Here is a 16,740-nt window from a genome sequence, read left to right on the forward strand (position 1 = left end):
ATGCTAAGTCCAGCGACAAGAAAGCACACACAGCAGAATCAAAGAATCCACTGGGATTTCAGAATGCATCAGAAGCCCTGGAAACATATGGTTCCAAGACTTTACCTATAGACATATAGAAATTGTCTGAACTTGGCAGTTGATGTTGGACTACATTTTTTGTACACTGTCACACATGCAGGAGTTTACTCACACACATGCACCCTCCAATACTGTTTATGCTTTATGTATGTCTGCACACTCAACTCGTTCTGAACTGTCACATAGTGTGTGTGCGGAAAAAAAGCGACGCATACCCAGCAGAATGAGAATGGATAGGAATACTGCAGGCACCAAGAGGAGCAGAGGGCTTGTGATGGGAGGAGCAGAGCTTGGCAGAGAAGCACCTCTGCAGTGGAAGCAGAACAATGGACTAAAACAAACACAACTCACTAACAATTTAACTTAACTCAGAGATGGATGGGGTTGAAACAATGAACGTAACACAGTGTCACTCTTAGCTCGGGGGGGAACAAGAGGAAGAGAGGGCAATAATGTAGCTCCTCTATGTTTGTCTCAGATAATCTAATAAGCCAGTTCCACAGCGCAGTCATATAAGCAAATTCTCTGCTGTATTACTAATACTGCAGCTTGTGCAGAAGTTATTTTACTTGGCCACTTCAAAGCACGATGCCTCAGTCACTCTCCTGTACATTCCTGAAAGCCTTATTACCACCAGTCTTATTTGCAGCAGGGATTATAAGAGTCTGTCATTCCTCACCTATCCGGGCCAAAGACTTTGTCGTTTGAGCTCCCAGACAAGGTGCAGGCTGCGGAATGAGTCGTCTCGCTAACGGACAGCTTACACTTAGTGTGAATTTATATGACCATGCACAGGCATCACTGTCTGAGTTAGTGTTCGGGTATACATAATGACTCCTACGAACAAAGTTTCCCAGGGTATCTTCTGAAAAAAAAAACTCTACAGTCTTGATTTCTCCTGTTGAGAAGCACACAATAATGTTTAAAGAGTGTGTTTGTATTTCAGCATAACCAACATTGTTTTAATGATCCTTTTAACAAATGTTCAAGCTTGTCTTTCTGTGCATATTCTTTTATTTTTGACTTAAGAACCTTTTCATTGGCCTATCTTCTTAAAACCATAGTGATCAAATCGTTGTTCTAATCAAGTTTACCATCATTATTGGGATTAAGGCTATAGTCTGAATTAGGTTAAGCCAAAAGATATGGTTTGTTGCTTTCTGCAGGAGTGGGGTTTGGTTATTCAAAAATAGTGTTGCTCAAATGAATGGACATCAATATTAAAGTCGGTGTTTTTGTGTTTGCATCTGCATAATGATTTCCACAACGTTCTTAATATTCCGAATATTTGTTTTATCAAGGACTCGCAATACTATGTAATGAGTGCATTTTTGTTTTAGTAAAACAAAAATTGCTCCCACAAACTCTGGAGCAATTAAAATTCCTTTTGACTACATATTTTTTAATTGACTTTTAGCACACATTGACACAAATGGTTTTATTTGTATTTTTATGTCCTTTTACCCCACTAGCAGCCTTTTACGTTCTTTTCTCCATCTTATGTTTGGTTTTTTTTATTTTTTGTCTTTTAAGTCTTTTAAGTTGTTTTTTCTTTTAAAGCATTTTACATAGCTTATAGAGTTGGAAATTAAAAAAATGATATTCACCTTGAATTTCCTCTAATGAACCCAAGGACCAGTAGGTCTTTTCTGGTGCTGACTCAAATGTAGTTTTAGGGATGTGGGTTATTTGTTAATACTGGTGTGGGATCTGAGTTGAGGCTTAGAAAAGAAGCAGTTACTTTGCTTGACAATGTATTAGCCTCCTTTCATCTTTCTTCTGTTTTTCTCTTTTTTGTTACTTTTAAAGCAGGGGTGCCCAAGTCCAGTGTGGCAGCCCACAAAAGCTCCTATCCTGCAACTCACAGGTGCATTCTTTGTCCAACACAGTGAAATCAAATGAATAGCTTGTTACCAGGCCTCTGCAGAACTGAATGACATGGTGATGAGAAAATCAAGCCATTTGATTCTGATGTGTTGGAGCAGAGATGCATCTAAATGTTGGAAGATAGAAGCTCTCGAGGAGTGGACTTGGCCACCCCTGCTTTAAAATGTCAAAACATCAGAGTAAGTTTGATCCCAAAAAGATAATGGTAGCAAAAACAAAAGCACTTTTCAAATTATTTAAATTCATTAAGAGAAAAACCAATTTGGTCCTCTGTCAAAAAGTAAAAGACCCATAAATATTATAACTAATCGTGCCACCAATGGTGATGTCAACTCCCATAAAGCATTTGTGAAAACTTTCAATGAATTGCTTTCAATGCTTGTGCAGAAACGTTGACCCACTCTTCTTTGTAGAATTGTTTTTGCTTTGGCTACATTGAAGATTTTAGAACCATGAATGACTTGTTTAAGATTATCACAATTTTATTTATTTGTGTAGTAATTTAATTAATATTTTTATGATTATTTTTATTTTACCTTTTCATTAATTGGCATGCTTGTGTATTTTATGGCATAGCCCAAATATGCTAGAGTTCATAGTCACTAACAGATGTCTACACGTTTGGGATTTTCTGGTTGGGTGCAGAAGATGGGGGTGAATTGAACCAGGTTAGTTTTGGATAACTTTCTTTTTTTCCTATGAGAAATTAAAGAAATGTTTAAAAACTAATTTTTGTGTTTACCCAGCTTATGTTTACCTGATTTAAAGGAAAAAAGCAAAAGCAGGAGAAAAAACTTTTCACAGTAGAATATATTCTGATAATGGTTAATAAGTTAGACAAGTCAAGCACATTAAAGTTACTGAAATGAATGGAATCACTACAATGTCCCAATCAGAAGTGTGAGGGCGTGTGTCTGTGTGTGTGTATGCTATCGCAAACAAAAACACTGAATACATTCTTGTTATAGATATTGAAATGGATTTACAACAAAAAAGCTGTTAGCTCAAAAAGCAAACTGAAGACCCTGAGAAGGCCCATAGAAAAAAGAGCTTAAAAATCATTATAGAGCATTACATGTTTTAAACATCCTCCTTTTACTCCATCCATTGAATGCTCGATGCAAAAATTGTGAAAACAAATCCTTAACCAATCCACGCCTACACTATCGCTTACAAAAGGGATATTGTTTATTGATGAGACAGTAGATGTATTTGAGCCTCGGGATGAAGTCATAGTCTGCCTCTTGCCTTCATTTTCACATTTATTGACTGTTTTTGCTTATTTAGCTTCTCTAGCTGCTCCTGACCTCAGGATCTAAAGTTTCCTCTGATTTTTTTCAAATATGATTTAATGCGGTCTAATCCAATACATTCCTCATACTTGCTGTAGATGTGATATGACAAATTTGCTGAATTACAGGAGCAACCTGAAATGCTGCAATTCGAAGGCAAGAGCAATTACATATTTAGTGACACTCTATGTTTCTGGGAATAACTGAGAAGCTCCCACACTAAACAGAATGATAAGTTTAATTACGATGAAGATGCTGTTTGATGTATCTCTGTGGCTCACACCAACTGTGCCATCTCTTCAGAATGATATTCTGGGACTTTCTTTTCTTTTGCTTTTATTAATATGCAGTTTGTTTAATCTTGTTTGTCTTACTTTTCTTTCCATTCCAAGGTTGCCCGTAGCCTGATGGCCCCACTGTCTTTAGACATTGCCGGGGACCCAGACAGTGAACGTGCTTTGGGAAAACAGCGCCTCAGCGTTGCCATTGGCGTCCTGGCGGGAGCAGCAGCAGTTATCTTGGTGATTCTTCTTGTGGTCACAGCCAGGCAGTGCGGTGCGCAGGGCAAGAATGGCTACGAGGCCGGAAAGAAGGAGCCAGAGGAAGACTTCTTCAGTCCGACGGGGGCTCAACCACAAGCCAGCCGAGGCAGTGGATCCGACCGTGGTCGCAAACCGCGGCGAGATAAACGTGGCGGAGGCGGTGGAGGCACAGCTGGAGGTGGAGGGAAATCAGACAGATCTCTATACAGTGGCATCGTCACAGTCAACGGCCTGCGTCATCACGTCAACGATGATGATGAGGAGGAACTTAGCAGTGCTAGTGAGCGCCTAGCAGCCCGCTACTGTGCTGTGGATGGTGACCCTGGCAGCCCACGAATGGGCGGTGGGAGAAGACACCAGTCAAGCCCCGATCTGGCTAGGCACTACAAATCCAGCTCACCTCTCCCTGCAGTGAATCTCCAGCCTCACTCGCCCCCGGCAGAGGGAAAGAAGCACCAGGCGGTCCAGGAGCTGCCTCCCTCCAATACCTTTGTGGGCAGCGGTGGGTGTGTGGGGAGTGCCGGCTCCAGTAGCAGCAGTACTGGAGGAAGTGGCAACGCAGATGCCATGTCCCTGGGATCGGACCAGTGTTCTGATTACAGCTGCCAGGCTGCAAACAAGTACAGCAAACAGGTAGGACCTCTGGGGATGATGTGGATTCCCAATAGCACTTTGAGTCTCTTCCCTCAATTTGCAGAGCCCTGAAAAATAATTTTTTACAGTTGAGTACATTACAACCACATATTAGAATGTTCATCAATGAAATATATTCTATACATTAACGTAAAGTAGTGCATAATTGTGAACTAGAACAATTATTCTCTATATTTTCTTACATATAAAGTTATAAAAAGTGTGGTATACAGTACTTTTATACTCAGCTTCGTGCCCCCAGCAGGAACAGGAAAGCTAAGTTTAAATGTAAAGGTGCGATCCAGAGCTTTTAACCACAGCTGTGTACATGTGTGTTGCATGCTGGGGATGATTTCTAGTATTAGTTTTCCATGACACAGTGTTTTGGATGTAGCCAAAAAGTTACGGCTCTTATACTTCTGCTATTGCTTTCCTTGACCAGCCTATTATTTTAGGTGACCAGCCATGTCTTGTTCTGGCCCTGGTAATGAACAGCATCCCCATAGCATGATCCTGCCACCACCATGTTTTATTGTGTGTGTGTTTTTTTTTTTTGTTCAAGATGAATTTACATCTTTGTTGCCATAAAGCTGCTTGGTCATGGAAAATGTAATACCGTACCTCCAGAACAGAATATGATGTAACTAATATTTGAAAACAATATTTTTTAATATTATAATTTTATAATAATTAATCTGTTAATATGATCATTTTGGTGCAAAATCAAAATGTAGCAATGAATTGGATTTATCTTACAGTCAAAGGACTGTCTTTGTGCCATTTTTTTTGTTTTTGAATTATAGATTGAACAGATATCTGAAGGAAGTTCTAGTGAGGTGCTCTGGGGTGATGGTGGCAACATTGTTAGGAGTTTGTCCTGTAACTGGGACACTTACCATTTATCCTACTGTGCTGCTGAAAAACTGTTCTACAACTTTATCCCTGACACTTCTGCTGTGTTTTTTGGAAGTCGTGAGACTGTTCAATAAAACCTTACAGCAAACATCCGAGGCCTTTACAGAACAGCTGGATTTCAACTGAAATTAAGTCACACACACAGCTGGGCACTAGATTTTATTTGATAGAGGTATCAGATTAACAGATAACCAAAAGAAAGAACTCAAACTTTGTTTTTGTTAGAAATTTTTATCATTTTACAATTATGTACTACTCTGTGTTGTTCCGTCAAAAGATGACCAAAATCTATTGAAGTTTGGTAGGTGCATAAAAAGTGAAAAAGTTCAGGGGGCATAAATTATTTTTCAAGGTAATGTCCATCTCTCCTAAAAATCTCAGCAGGCTCTCTTTCTGACTCTTTACCCACTCTGCAGCTACCATCATGGCTTCATCTTCTCTCACTCCCACGTCTGCTGACACTCGTCCTGCACACCCCATCACTAATGTCTACAAACCATTTTATCTCCACAAAATAGCTGTCAGAAAGAGTGTGTGCCCGCATGTGTTGGTGTCACCATCCTAGGCTTTTGAGCGACACGCTGCTGTCAGAGTTTGTGTGTGTTCTGTGTCAAACATTAGCCTCGTTTCTTTTTGTAAGATCCACTGCAGGGCACATGAGTCAATGTAGCCCAGGGACATGTGAATGTGGACTTCTGCATCCGTGCACAGTTTTGTGCATTCATGTGTGAGACTGTTAAAATGAACCCCTGGTGAGCTAAGTTAGAGCAAAGACATTCAAAGGAGGAGGAACGCACCTTATCCCAACAGAGTAATTGGCCATTCTGTGATTCTGTGTCCCTTTTCAAGCTGTTGCTTTTTTCAAGTTAGCCTATGCATTTGTTCCATAAAGAATATCAGTTGCATAGATAATGGATGCAGTGACTTTGGTGGAAGCCACAGGAGACTGCAGTTAAAAGCTGACAAATAAACGGTGCACAGAGACGGTCAGTCAGCCCACACGCAATAACACCCCGACACAGGAACCATCTATCACTGAAGACATACAGACACAGCGGGGGTTTGTCTTGTCCATGGGGAGTCTTCACAAGAGTGATATTTGAGCGACAGCTAACCCTACTTAAAGGGGCGGCGTCTCATTTCCTTGACAGACAGCTCTACGTTTATCCAGCTTGTGCTTTGGTGGGCATGGGGGGGGATGCTGATGTGGTCATTAAAAGGGAAGGAGAAGAGCTTCTTAGGCTAATCAATTCATACAGGGGGTACGCTGATCCTGCTCAAACATACCGCGCACACATGCGGGGCCGGCCGCTTGTGCACGCACATATGCATACGCACACAAAACTCCGGAGGTTAATCCATTACGGAGTCAATCCTCTTAATCTGCCATTCCCTGGGAAAGAAACTGCTTACTGGGGGAGTTTTGGCACTCATGCTTTACGTGCTCTCAAAACATGCCAGCACACATAGAGAGGCACGCAGACACACAAACTGACAGTGTAATGAATTATTGATCACATGGGGTAATTAACTACCCTCGGTGAAGTGAGGGTGCCCCCCCGTTTCTCCCCTTCTACCACTCGAATCATCACAATCCAGGGGTTTCAGCCACAGCTCAATGCATGTGTGTTAAAGAGCTTGTGCACTGAAGCGTGACCTTGCTCACCTACATTTCAGAATTGGTTAATTCGTACACTTTAGAAACACTTGCAGGTTTCTGGGTTCCTATCTCAGAGCTTGGGGGATTGCTTATTTTAAAAACTCATATGCATTTATATATAAATGAGTGTGGGTAACAGAAAGACCCAGGGAGTAATAGGTGGCATACATACGTGCCAAACGAAAGAATCGGGATGCCAACAGAAATTGGGATGGTGTCAGATGAGGAGTGGGAGAGATTTATAGACGTTTTGGAGGGGGTGAGAGGACTGTGGATCAGAAAAAACAAGTTAGAGGAAGTTTCAAAGCTACTTTACTGGGTCGTTGGAAGCATTAAAATGTCTTCATCTGAAGTCAGCACATCAGGAGATGAACTAGGTTACTTGAAATGGTAACAGAAAAAGAAGAAAAACGGAAAAAAGGCAAGTCATGAAAACACAGCTTCATGGAAAAATGCACGATTGCATCAGAGAGGCAATGAGATGACAAGATATCTTGCTTAATGACATTGGTTATGTTTTCAAATCTTAGCTGTTCACTGAATAGAGAGAGCAGGAGGGAGGAGGGAGATTCATATCAATGGGAATAAATAAATCTGAAAATGAACAAGGGAAGTGGGTGGAATGGTAGAATGAGCACACCAAGACTCCTACTGTTTAATAAATGTGGTTCATTCAATGTCAACTCAACCACTTCACACCTTCAGCTCTTCTTATTTTGATCTATTTATTCTAGTGAAAACACACATGATACCTCTCCATATATATATATATATATATATATATATATATATATATATATATATATATATATATATATATACTGTATATATGAAACTTTGTGTTATTTTATGCAAACCAGGTCACATTTAATTAAAGTATCCTTTATTTGAAATTGTTAACTTAAAAAAAAAGAACTTTTTTAATAACGGAAGTTTTATTAGTATCAACTTTGGTGGTTTCTAGCACTGGCAAGTTAACGATTATGCCCTACTTAAAAAATAAAAATCTTTTGTGTTACACATTTTTATTTTCTTTTTTCTGTTTTTTCAAACTACTGCTCCAAACATCACTATTGTAACTTAATGCTATAAGCACGAATTTAAAAATGTAACTAAATATCTAAAAAAGTGGGATATGCATTTGTATTTAGCCCTCTTTAAATAAAATTTACTACAGCCAATTGCTTTCAGAAGTCACATAAATACTAAAAACATGTTTCAGAAGCTTAATACTACACATCGCTACACCATAAAACAGTCAGGGCAATATCATGTTGTGGCAATGCTTTTCTTCAGAAGCTAAAGACATTCAAAGGAGGGGAAATGGGAGCTGGCAATGATGGGATGTTGAATGGAGCTAAATTAAGGATAAGCCTTGAAGAAAACCTGTTAGAAGTTGCAACAGACTGGGCCAGACATTCACTTCCCAATTCAACAACTACCTTAAGTACACAGCCAGATCAAGAATGAATGTTTAGATCAAACGTTTGTGAGGAACATTTCCGTCTTTAGATTACAAAAGCTGGTTGAGACATACTCCTACTGAAAATAATATACAGATAATAGTCTCAAGTCAAAACTATGTAAAACCTTGTTATCTAAATTGTGCACTTTTTTTAATTGTTTGACTCATGTAATCCCAATAAAATGACTTTACATTTGGTGGTTGAAAACTGAAAAACAGGGATCAGGTTCAAGGATTATAAAACTTTTACAAGACACTCTAAGATGGTTTTTGAAGTATACTTATGTGGAAATGTGCTTTACATTAACCTGAAACTTGCAGACTAAGGAAAAATTTTCCTACATAAGCAAAAATGTTATGTATGCAGCTTTTCTAAAAAGGTCCAAACTCCTAAATTGGCTCAATAATTTAAAAAACCTGTAAGTCAGAGCCAACATTTTCTAAAAGTACCTCATAGTTGATAATTAATGCCCCCATTGCTGCCGTGTAGATAGTTTTTCACCTTAAAAAAGATTCACATTTTTTTGTAAATTGACATCAAAACTACATCTATTCCCAGCTTTTAGTCTAAAACGATTCCAATGTCATTAACAGAATAGGGTGCAGGCTGGTTGCTCTAATGTTGAAAGCATACAGAGGAAGGTTAGAGCACTTGCATCCAAGTGGGGAGAGGACGAGAAGCAGCATAAGATAGGGAAAGAGGAAGTGAGAGAGGTCTGTATTTGGGCAGGAGCCAGACAGTGAGAGTGGACTGCTGAGATGTGGGTCATCAGGATACCCGTTGGCATCAGGGCATGTTAATGATCATGGCAGTCACATGGCACTGCAGTCAATATAGGGGAAAAATGGCCTGCTTCTCCATGTATTATTGCACGTACGTAATGCAACCACAACTTCAATATTCTCCTTATGGCTCCCCCATCAGTCAACTACAGCAAAAGCTGTTGAATATTTAAGTAATGATTTGTGTTTTAGTTGATAGTATCATGTTCATACTGAGCTCTTTGCCCTTTCCATGACTTTCCATGTCTCTTTGACCCTGACCTTTCGGTCCTCTCTGTCAGTCTCCCGTTTTCTTTACCATATGTCTGATCATATATCCAGACCCCCTCGCCACTCCTCACATTGCGTCTTCCCTGCGCCACATTGACCTCTGAATGTATCAACTCAGCGATTTCACTAGTGCCACTTCTTTTACTGTAGTGTGCACTTTCCCTCCCCTCTCTCTCTCTGGACCCAGCGGGCTTGTGAGGGGGTGGGTTAGATCGCGGTGCCACAAAGGCTGAATCGAACTAGACACACACCCACTTCCACACGCACACTCAAACTAATTGAGTCCAAGTCTAATCAATGTCCCCGCTCTCCCTAACAAGTCCAAGACTGCAGTGAAAACAGGTGAGTTGACAGAGCAGCTTTTTTGGTGCATTGCATGCTTCTGCAGCACTTCGTGAAGGTCGGTGTTGGACGCAGTTGGCTTGGGGAATGAGATTTGCGGTGAATAGGACTCATCCGGACAGACGTGTTGGACTAATTGGACTGTATGGGGGCAACGTGGCTGCAGAGATTAGGTCTACGGGATTATAAAATTGAAAAGCAGCTTTTCATTTCCACAAAATCCCCTCAGGATTAAATATGATGAGCGTCTGTCACCGGCTGACACTCAGCCCATCGTAGCACTCATGCATCCACACAAACAACTCTTTAGATAATGCATGCCCTGCGTTTGGCTCACAGGAGTTGAGGCCATTGTTACCTTGAAACAAACAAGCTGACAGTGGCCGACTGTGCCGTTACCGACCCGTAACCCCGGTCATGATGATACCAGCTCTTCAAGTTAAGGCCGCGCAGCGCACCATATGCTTAAGGGGTAAGTGTGTGGAGAGGTGAAGAGGTGCGGGGTAAACGGGAGGTGAGAAGGACGAGGTAACCAAAGTGGGGATCAGCCGCTGAGCCAGACTGAAAACTGATCCAGTGACCCTGTGACGGGGAGGGGACACGGGCACAGTGAACCAGTGGACATCAGAGAGGGAACCCGAGCCACAGAAAATGAAGTCAGAAGGACTTTGAGACATGACGATGTGAGCTGAAGAAAGGCTCAGACAATACAGAGAGAAAGAGACAGATGTGTGTTTCTGCTAGACGCCCGGCGCTGGAGGTGGAACACATGCTTACCCTGTAAACATTGATTTTCCACTTGAGCAGGATCATATGGATTTGGATGCACGGCATCAGAAGGTGCTTTCTTTTCTCCTGAAAAGAAAGCCTCAGAATGAAAGAGTAAAGACTGTTTTTGCTTTTTCAGATCTGCATCTTCATTTCAAATTAATCTGAAAACACTGGAATCCAAAAACTGAGGGCTGAGTTTGTAATTTTGTTCCTTCAGCACAAAATATGGACCTGCAACAGAAGCATTAAGCATTGATTCGGTTCCTTCAACACAAGTCTAGCTACATTTTAATTTGTTTCCTTGCACTTCGCTTATTTTAGTGTGCACTGTTCAGATGCAGCGTTTAACCATGTATACTGTTTAGTTTGTGCAACTCAGATCTGGAAGGTAATAAATTCTGGGCCTTAGTGTGCCCTGTTGTCTCTGCCACTGTGTTCCTGTGGGTTTTGAGGTGGAGACACCATGAATCTGGCTTGCTCCAGCACATCTTTAGAATGCCTCATTAAGCTCAGTCCTTGGAGCTTAGAGGCAGGGTCAATACATCGGACTCTTTCTTCTTTAAGTTTCCAAAGCAGTTTTTATGGCCTGGGGCTAGGGATAGGGTTATAATTTGACTATAATGTTTTGGGAGACTTTTTGCAAAATTAATAAATGTAGGAATAAAACATATTTTAAAAAATCATCACACTTTTTGGCATTAAACCTATAATTTTATGCAGTTAGAGCACCACCAACCAAAGTTGCAGAATGAAAAGACATACCCATTAATTTAAAGCTACTTTACCACAGCAGTGACATTAAAGGGACAGTACTTATTATTAGCAATAATAGTTTTCTTACTTCATGTCATATCACATTAATTTGTAGAAAAAGGGAACAAATTCTCAGAGGCGGAGGGCTAACAGATGGATGCCCCTGTTATTCTAATCTTTAAACAAGAAGCTGAAAATGTTTCTATTCACAGGATACAATAATATATTAGCAAATATTAAGTGTCACTACTTTAAAGGAGGCTTAAGGGTTTCAGTGTTTTCTCACAACATCACTATTGCGATGCTAAAGTTATGCTGATTGAGGTGGCCAGCTGTATTAATCAGCCACATCCGCTGTGACCCTCATTTTGGAGAAATAATTTACATGTATTCAACAACATCAATGCTACATGCTTGTCTAGGTCTCATACTTGTTTGGACAACTACGAAAATAGTAATCAATGGCAGCTTTTTCCATAATTATTTGGGCGTTGTTTCGCTGAGCAGGCTGTGACAAACCTGCCTGTGGTATCTTACGAAAATACAAAAGTTTATAACGACTATCATAGCCTCATATCACATAAAATGTTCATTTTATTATGTTTGTTATTTATTATTAATTTGCTAAAAATATAATTAGTCTCACTGGCTTTTAGCACACCACACTGACAATTTATTCATTTTTTAACAATCTCTGTGGTTTTGAACATCTGTATACCACAACTGAAGGAGTTTCTGCTGACAACTTTGCAGACATTCATAAAAACATTTAATAGTGCGACTGTACTGCTAATCAGTAAATAATAACAGCACACAAACATTTAAACTTTTCAATTTTGAATTACATTGGTTTAAAAATATAGATATTGAATGCTTTTCCTACAAAGAAAATTGTGTCTGAAGGTCAAAACTTTACAAAAACAGATAAAAGAAATACACAATTTTCATAATGACAACATATAAACATGTGTAAATGGAATGTGTAGATGGGTCCTGGCAGCAGTCATTTATAATATGCAGCCTTCATTTATAATACAGACTTTATACACAAAGAAAACAAAACAATGTCTAGAGATAACTGAGGATGACATGTATATCATCTTCACTATTCACCACGTGGTTTTTATTTTCAGAACAGTGAAAGATGAATGTTCAGAATAGTTCAGTTTTGAGAACTTTCCATGAATGGTGAGAAATGTCTTCAAATACACAATGATGAAGTTGGAAAGGTGTCAAAAAAGAGAAAATAGGCTAGAGGAGAAAATTCCCTAATTTCCTTTCCCACCAAAATTCTGTAGAGCTAGAATTAGATTGGAAGTTCCTTTTCTGTGTCTTCTGTTTACATGAGTTACTGGAAGACTGTTCGTCTGATAATGTTACCATGTTAACAAGTCCTCCCTTCAGCTTTTGTTTCAACTTCTCGATAAAATGGTAAGAATGTGGGAATGTCATTCCCACACATGTACGCACTCCCAGGCAAGCTGAGGCAGACGCTGTCAGCCCTGTGATTCTAACACACTCAGACGTGCCCACTGAAACGCGTTCTTGTGAGTCTGTAATAGCGCGTGATTATAATTACTCACCCTCCCAGATCTTTATGCGTATACATATTTCACTGAAGGCAAACGGAGGCTGATAAGAATATGATGGCACATGAGCTGATAGGAAAGTTTTCCGTCTCTTACATCACTTTCTCTTCTTCCCTCTGGATCGAGTCATGTTCACAAGCCCGGGTGCACTCCTTCTCCTGGAATCACACTCACATCCGTGGAGGCTTTTACAAACACACTCTTTTTAACTCAGGCAGACGCAGTGTTGGGTGCATACAAAGGCCTACATAGCAAGCCCCTCACTGAGATGCTTCCTTTTATTTGCTTCTTGAAAACTCTGCTCTGTATTGTACAGTTCTGCATACGACTTATCTGCCTTCAAGCATTACCTTAATAGCTGTCTGAGGGTTGAGAAATTTCACCCGATATTGCAAAACAAAAGTGCTCTTCCTCAGACAAGGGACGTATTTCAGACAGCTTAGAAGCCCTGTGACTGGTGTCACCCACCGACACAATAGACTCTTTTTGTGGTTTTGAGTTATTCTGAAGTAAATTGACTGGAATGAAATTGGAACTGAGTTTAGATCAACCTAGCTAAATTGAATAATTCACACTATATGAAATCCAGCTGTATTAATTCAGCTAAGACCAAATCAAATCGACCTGATTTGTTGGTCATGCAAACAGATGTTGTGGGGGACAGTTCAGGGAAATATAATTTTTCTATACGAAGCCTACATTGTAGCTTAACTGTTTGATTCAAATATGTTAAAGATTTGCTTTATTTAGCTATCTGCCTATAAATTTTGATCAGCTGTTTATAGTTTTAATTTTTTTAAAGGCTTGGTTATTAAACTTCAAAACATTTTTTTACTAGTACCTTAAGTGGACAGCAAGTTGTGGCATTGGGAGTATAACTGGTATTTATGATGTTAAACCCTGTTCATTCTTGCGAACAACAAATCAAAAATTGGATCTACAGATTTCAAAATCCAGAAACCAGATTTTCATGTTTTTGTTTCTTCTACATTCGGCAAGTTTCAAGAGAAAATCCTGAAGGATTCAAGCAGGGTTTGCTAGCAAAATGGTGACGATCAGTATAATTATTTCTCCACAAAACTAAAGAAAATGGACAATGTATAAAAGTTACTGCATATCTAAAATATTATTTAGATGATGACATGTTTTTCAAAAAGCTACTTTTTCATAGCTTTCAGAGAAAGATGTTTATGGATAGTAATGTAAAGCTTAGAAACCAATAAAGGATTAGTTTGATTTGTTTGTGTGTAGCACAAAAATATATTTTTTCAATTATAAAAAAACTGTTAGCAGTGAAAATTGTAGCTATCCTGACACACGCTGTCCATTTTAGCTGACTTTAGCAATTTTAATAAATTTTTATATTAGTCAGCTAAAACACTATGCTAACAAAAATGAACAGTGTACAATTCCACTGCAAATTGTAGTTATTTTTTGTGATAAGTTCAACTGAACAATATTTATATTTCTATGTGAATTTTTCAGTTATAAAACTCCTACACTTTTTAAGAAGCTCCTACTTTTTCTGACACTCCCCTTTAGCACTTCATCACAACAGTGCTTCTTTATGATGCCATTTCCAACCATTTTTAGGAACATTGGACTGAGAAGTAGTTTGTACAATAAGCTTAGCAGACTTGCAGTTTCACCAGGTGTTTGCTAATTGCTGCTGCTAGTCTGGCGTGGTGAAGCTAAATAGGCTGCACATGGTATGGGTAAACAGTTAGGCACCTTTGAATGTCTGCTAAAGAAGATTCATTCATGAAATAATCAAAGCAACATTCCAGGTATCTGTTTGATGAGGGGATAAGATTGATTGTTGTTTTTCATAGCACCTCCCCACTCCCACCTTCTTCTTCCGAGATGGTGAGGCAGCAGAACTTCTGTCTTCTTCATCTTCTTCACAAAAGGGTGTTGGGTACTATCTCATCCAGTTGGATAGGGAAGCCAGAGAAATGTGGTGGTCAAAAACAAAAACACGGCCTTGCTTTAATGCCAGCTGTTCATGTCAGGTTTATAAACAGAAAACAAAAATGCAGTAAAAAGGTAGTCGTGGTGTAATAGTTTTATAGTTTGTATTGCTTTTGTTATAAGACTCTCCCTCACTGTTTCAATTGCTGGGCGGTTGGCTTCAGGGTCTGTGTCCCCAGTGCAACATCGTAAGCTTTCAGGATCCTTTGGATCACGTTCAAGGGCACTTACCTTTCAACAGCTGCTAGAGTGATATTCTAACATATTACCGTTGTCTTTAGTTTGGACACACAATATTTCAGCTTTTTCTATTACTTTTTCTTGTTATTAAGTGCTACAAGAAAATTACAGCTACACAATGAGCTGCAATTATCTTGAGAACTCTTTCTTGTCTACAGTTTGATTTTTAGTCTGTTGTCGCTCTGTACAGGAGTTTTTAGCATTGTTTACTTGAAGGGTTTTATCCAAGCCAAGGCCTTGGGGCATAGAGTTTGGATGTTCTTACTGTGCATGCATGAGTTCTCTGTAGGTACTTTGGCTTCCTCCTACAGTCCAAAATCAAGCATGTTATTGGCTCTACATGTTTCCTTTATTCTCAGTGCATGGTTGTTTGTCCTGCATGTCTCTGCGTTGCCCTGAGGTAATCTATCCAGGGTGCACCCTGCTGGTGAACGTCCTCAGAACCCTTCCACCACCACATGTCCATTCATTTTTACTTTCTGCATGTGTTATCTTATATTCCAGGTGTGTTTAGAAAATGGAGCAATTAATTAAATTTTCTTTATCAGTTTTGATTTTCTTAGTTTTGTTTAGAGATGGAATAACTTCATTGCTGAATTTGAGGAGTCAGTTATAAAACATCATCATGTCAGATAAGTTTTCCGTGTTTGCAAGCTGGTTATTGGCGTTCACAATTATTGAGACAGGTGTTTGTGTGCCACTCAGAAGGGTGGAACCACAAAGCAAATCATATCTAATTACAGCCTACATGATAGAACACAGGTATTATCTGTGGGCAATATTCAAAATGTTTCTGGGTGGCATAAGTAGCGAAAGACAAAAATTGGCCTAAGATGTATCAATTATTTTAGATTGTTCTTTGAAGGAGAATGGCTGATCTTGATGTGAATTTAAGATGCTACTTACGAAAATCATCCATTCACATGAAGCTACATGGAGCAATTAAAAAAGAAGTGAAATAAAACCTTCAAAGGAAGTAATTATTAATTAGTATTACCACAATGACTAGCTGTCTGTTATTGAGGTCAGTGGTGTGCAAATCACCCTGTAAAAAGCATCACTTTACAACCCTGTGTTCCCATTGTCTGAAGGCCGCTTCCCCCCGGCACACCCACACACACACGCCTACACGCCGACACATGCACACACATAATAATGTCCTCCTCCTCCGTCTGCCTTCCTGCTGATTGATCTCACTGTTCCTGTTAAGTGGTTTCATCTCCTTTCATCACACTCCATCTGGATCTATCTTTTCAAATCGTGCTTTTAATGCTTCCCAACTTTTTTTTTTGCACCACACTTAATAGTTTCTTTAAACTTTCCAAATGGCTCATAACACCCCCTTCCATTCTCCCGCCCTTATCTCCCTCTGTTTTCCGATGGCTTTAATCTTTGTTTCTTTTTTTTTTTTTCCCCTTCTTGGTAGTAATTAAGCATGCAACCGAAGAACAACCGGAAGGTGTGACTATCTGCTCCACGCAGTATGGTTTATGCATTTTTGCTTGTGGCAAATCGGGGCAGATTTCTCGCCGGGTATCTGCTCATT

The 16,740-nt window shown here is 39.6% G+C and overlaps 1 protein-coding gene across 1 annotated transcript in view; it reads left to right on the forward strand.

The window, feature by feature from the left end:
• Positions 1–16,740, forward strand: part of pcdh7a (protocadherin 7a) — a 57,443-nt gene that overhangs the window by 9,437 nt on the left and 31,266 nt on the right. The window contains exon 4 of the mRNA XM_032562470.1: positions 3,653–4,435. Coding sequence (XP_032418361.1) covers positions 3,653–4,435 — 783 coding nt within the window. The remainder of the gene's footprint in view (positions 1–3,652; positions 4,436–16,740) is intronic.

Source organism: Xiphophorus hellerii, chromosome 5 (genome assembly GCF_003331165.1).
Source record: "Xiphophorus hellerii strain 12219 chromosome 5, Xiphophorus_hellerii-4.1, whole genome shotgun sequence".
NCBI classification, from domain to species: domain Eukaryota; kingdom Metazoa; phylum Chordata; class Actinopteri; order Cyprinodontiformes; family Poeciliidae; genus Xiphophorus; species Xiphophorus hellerii.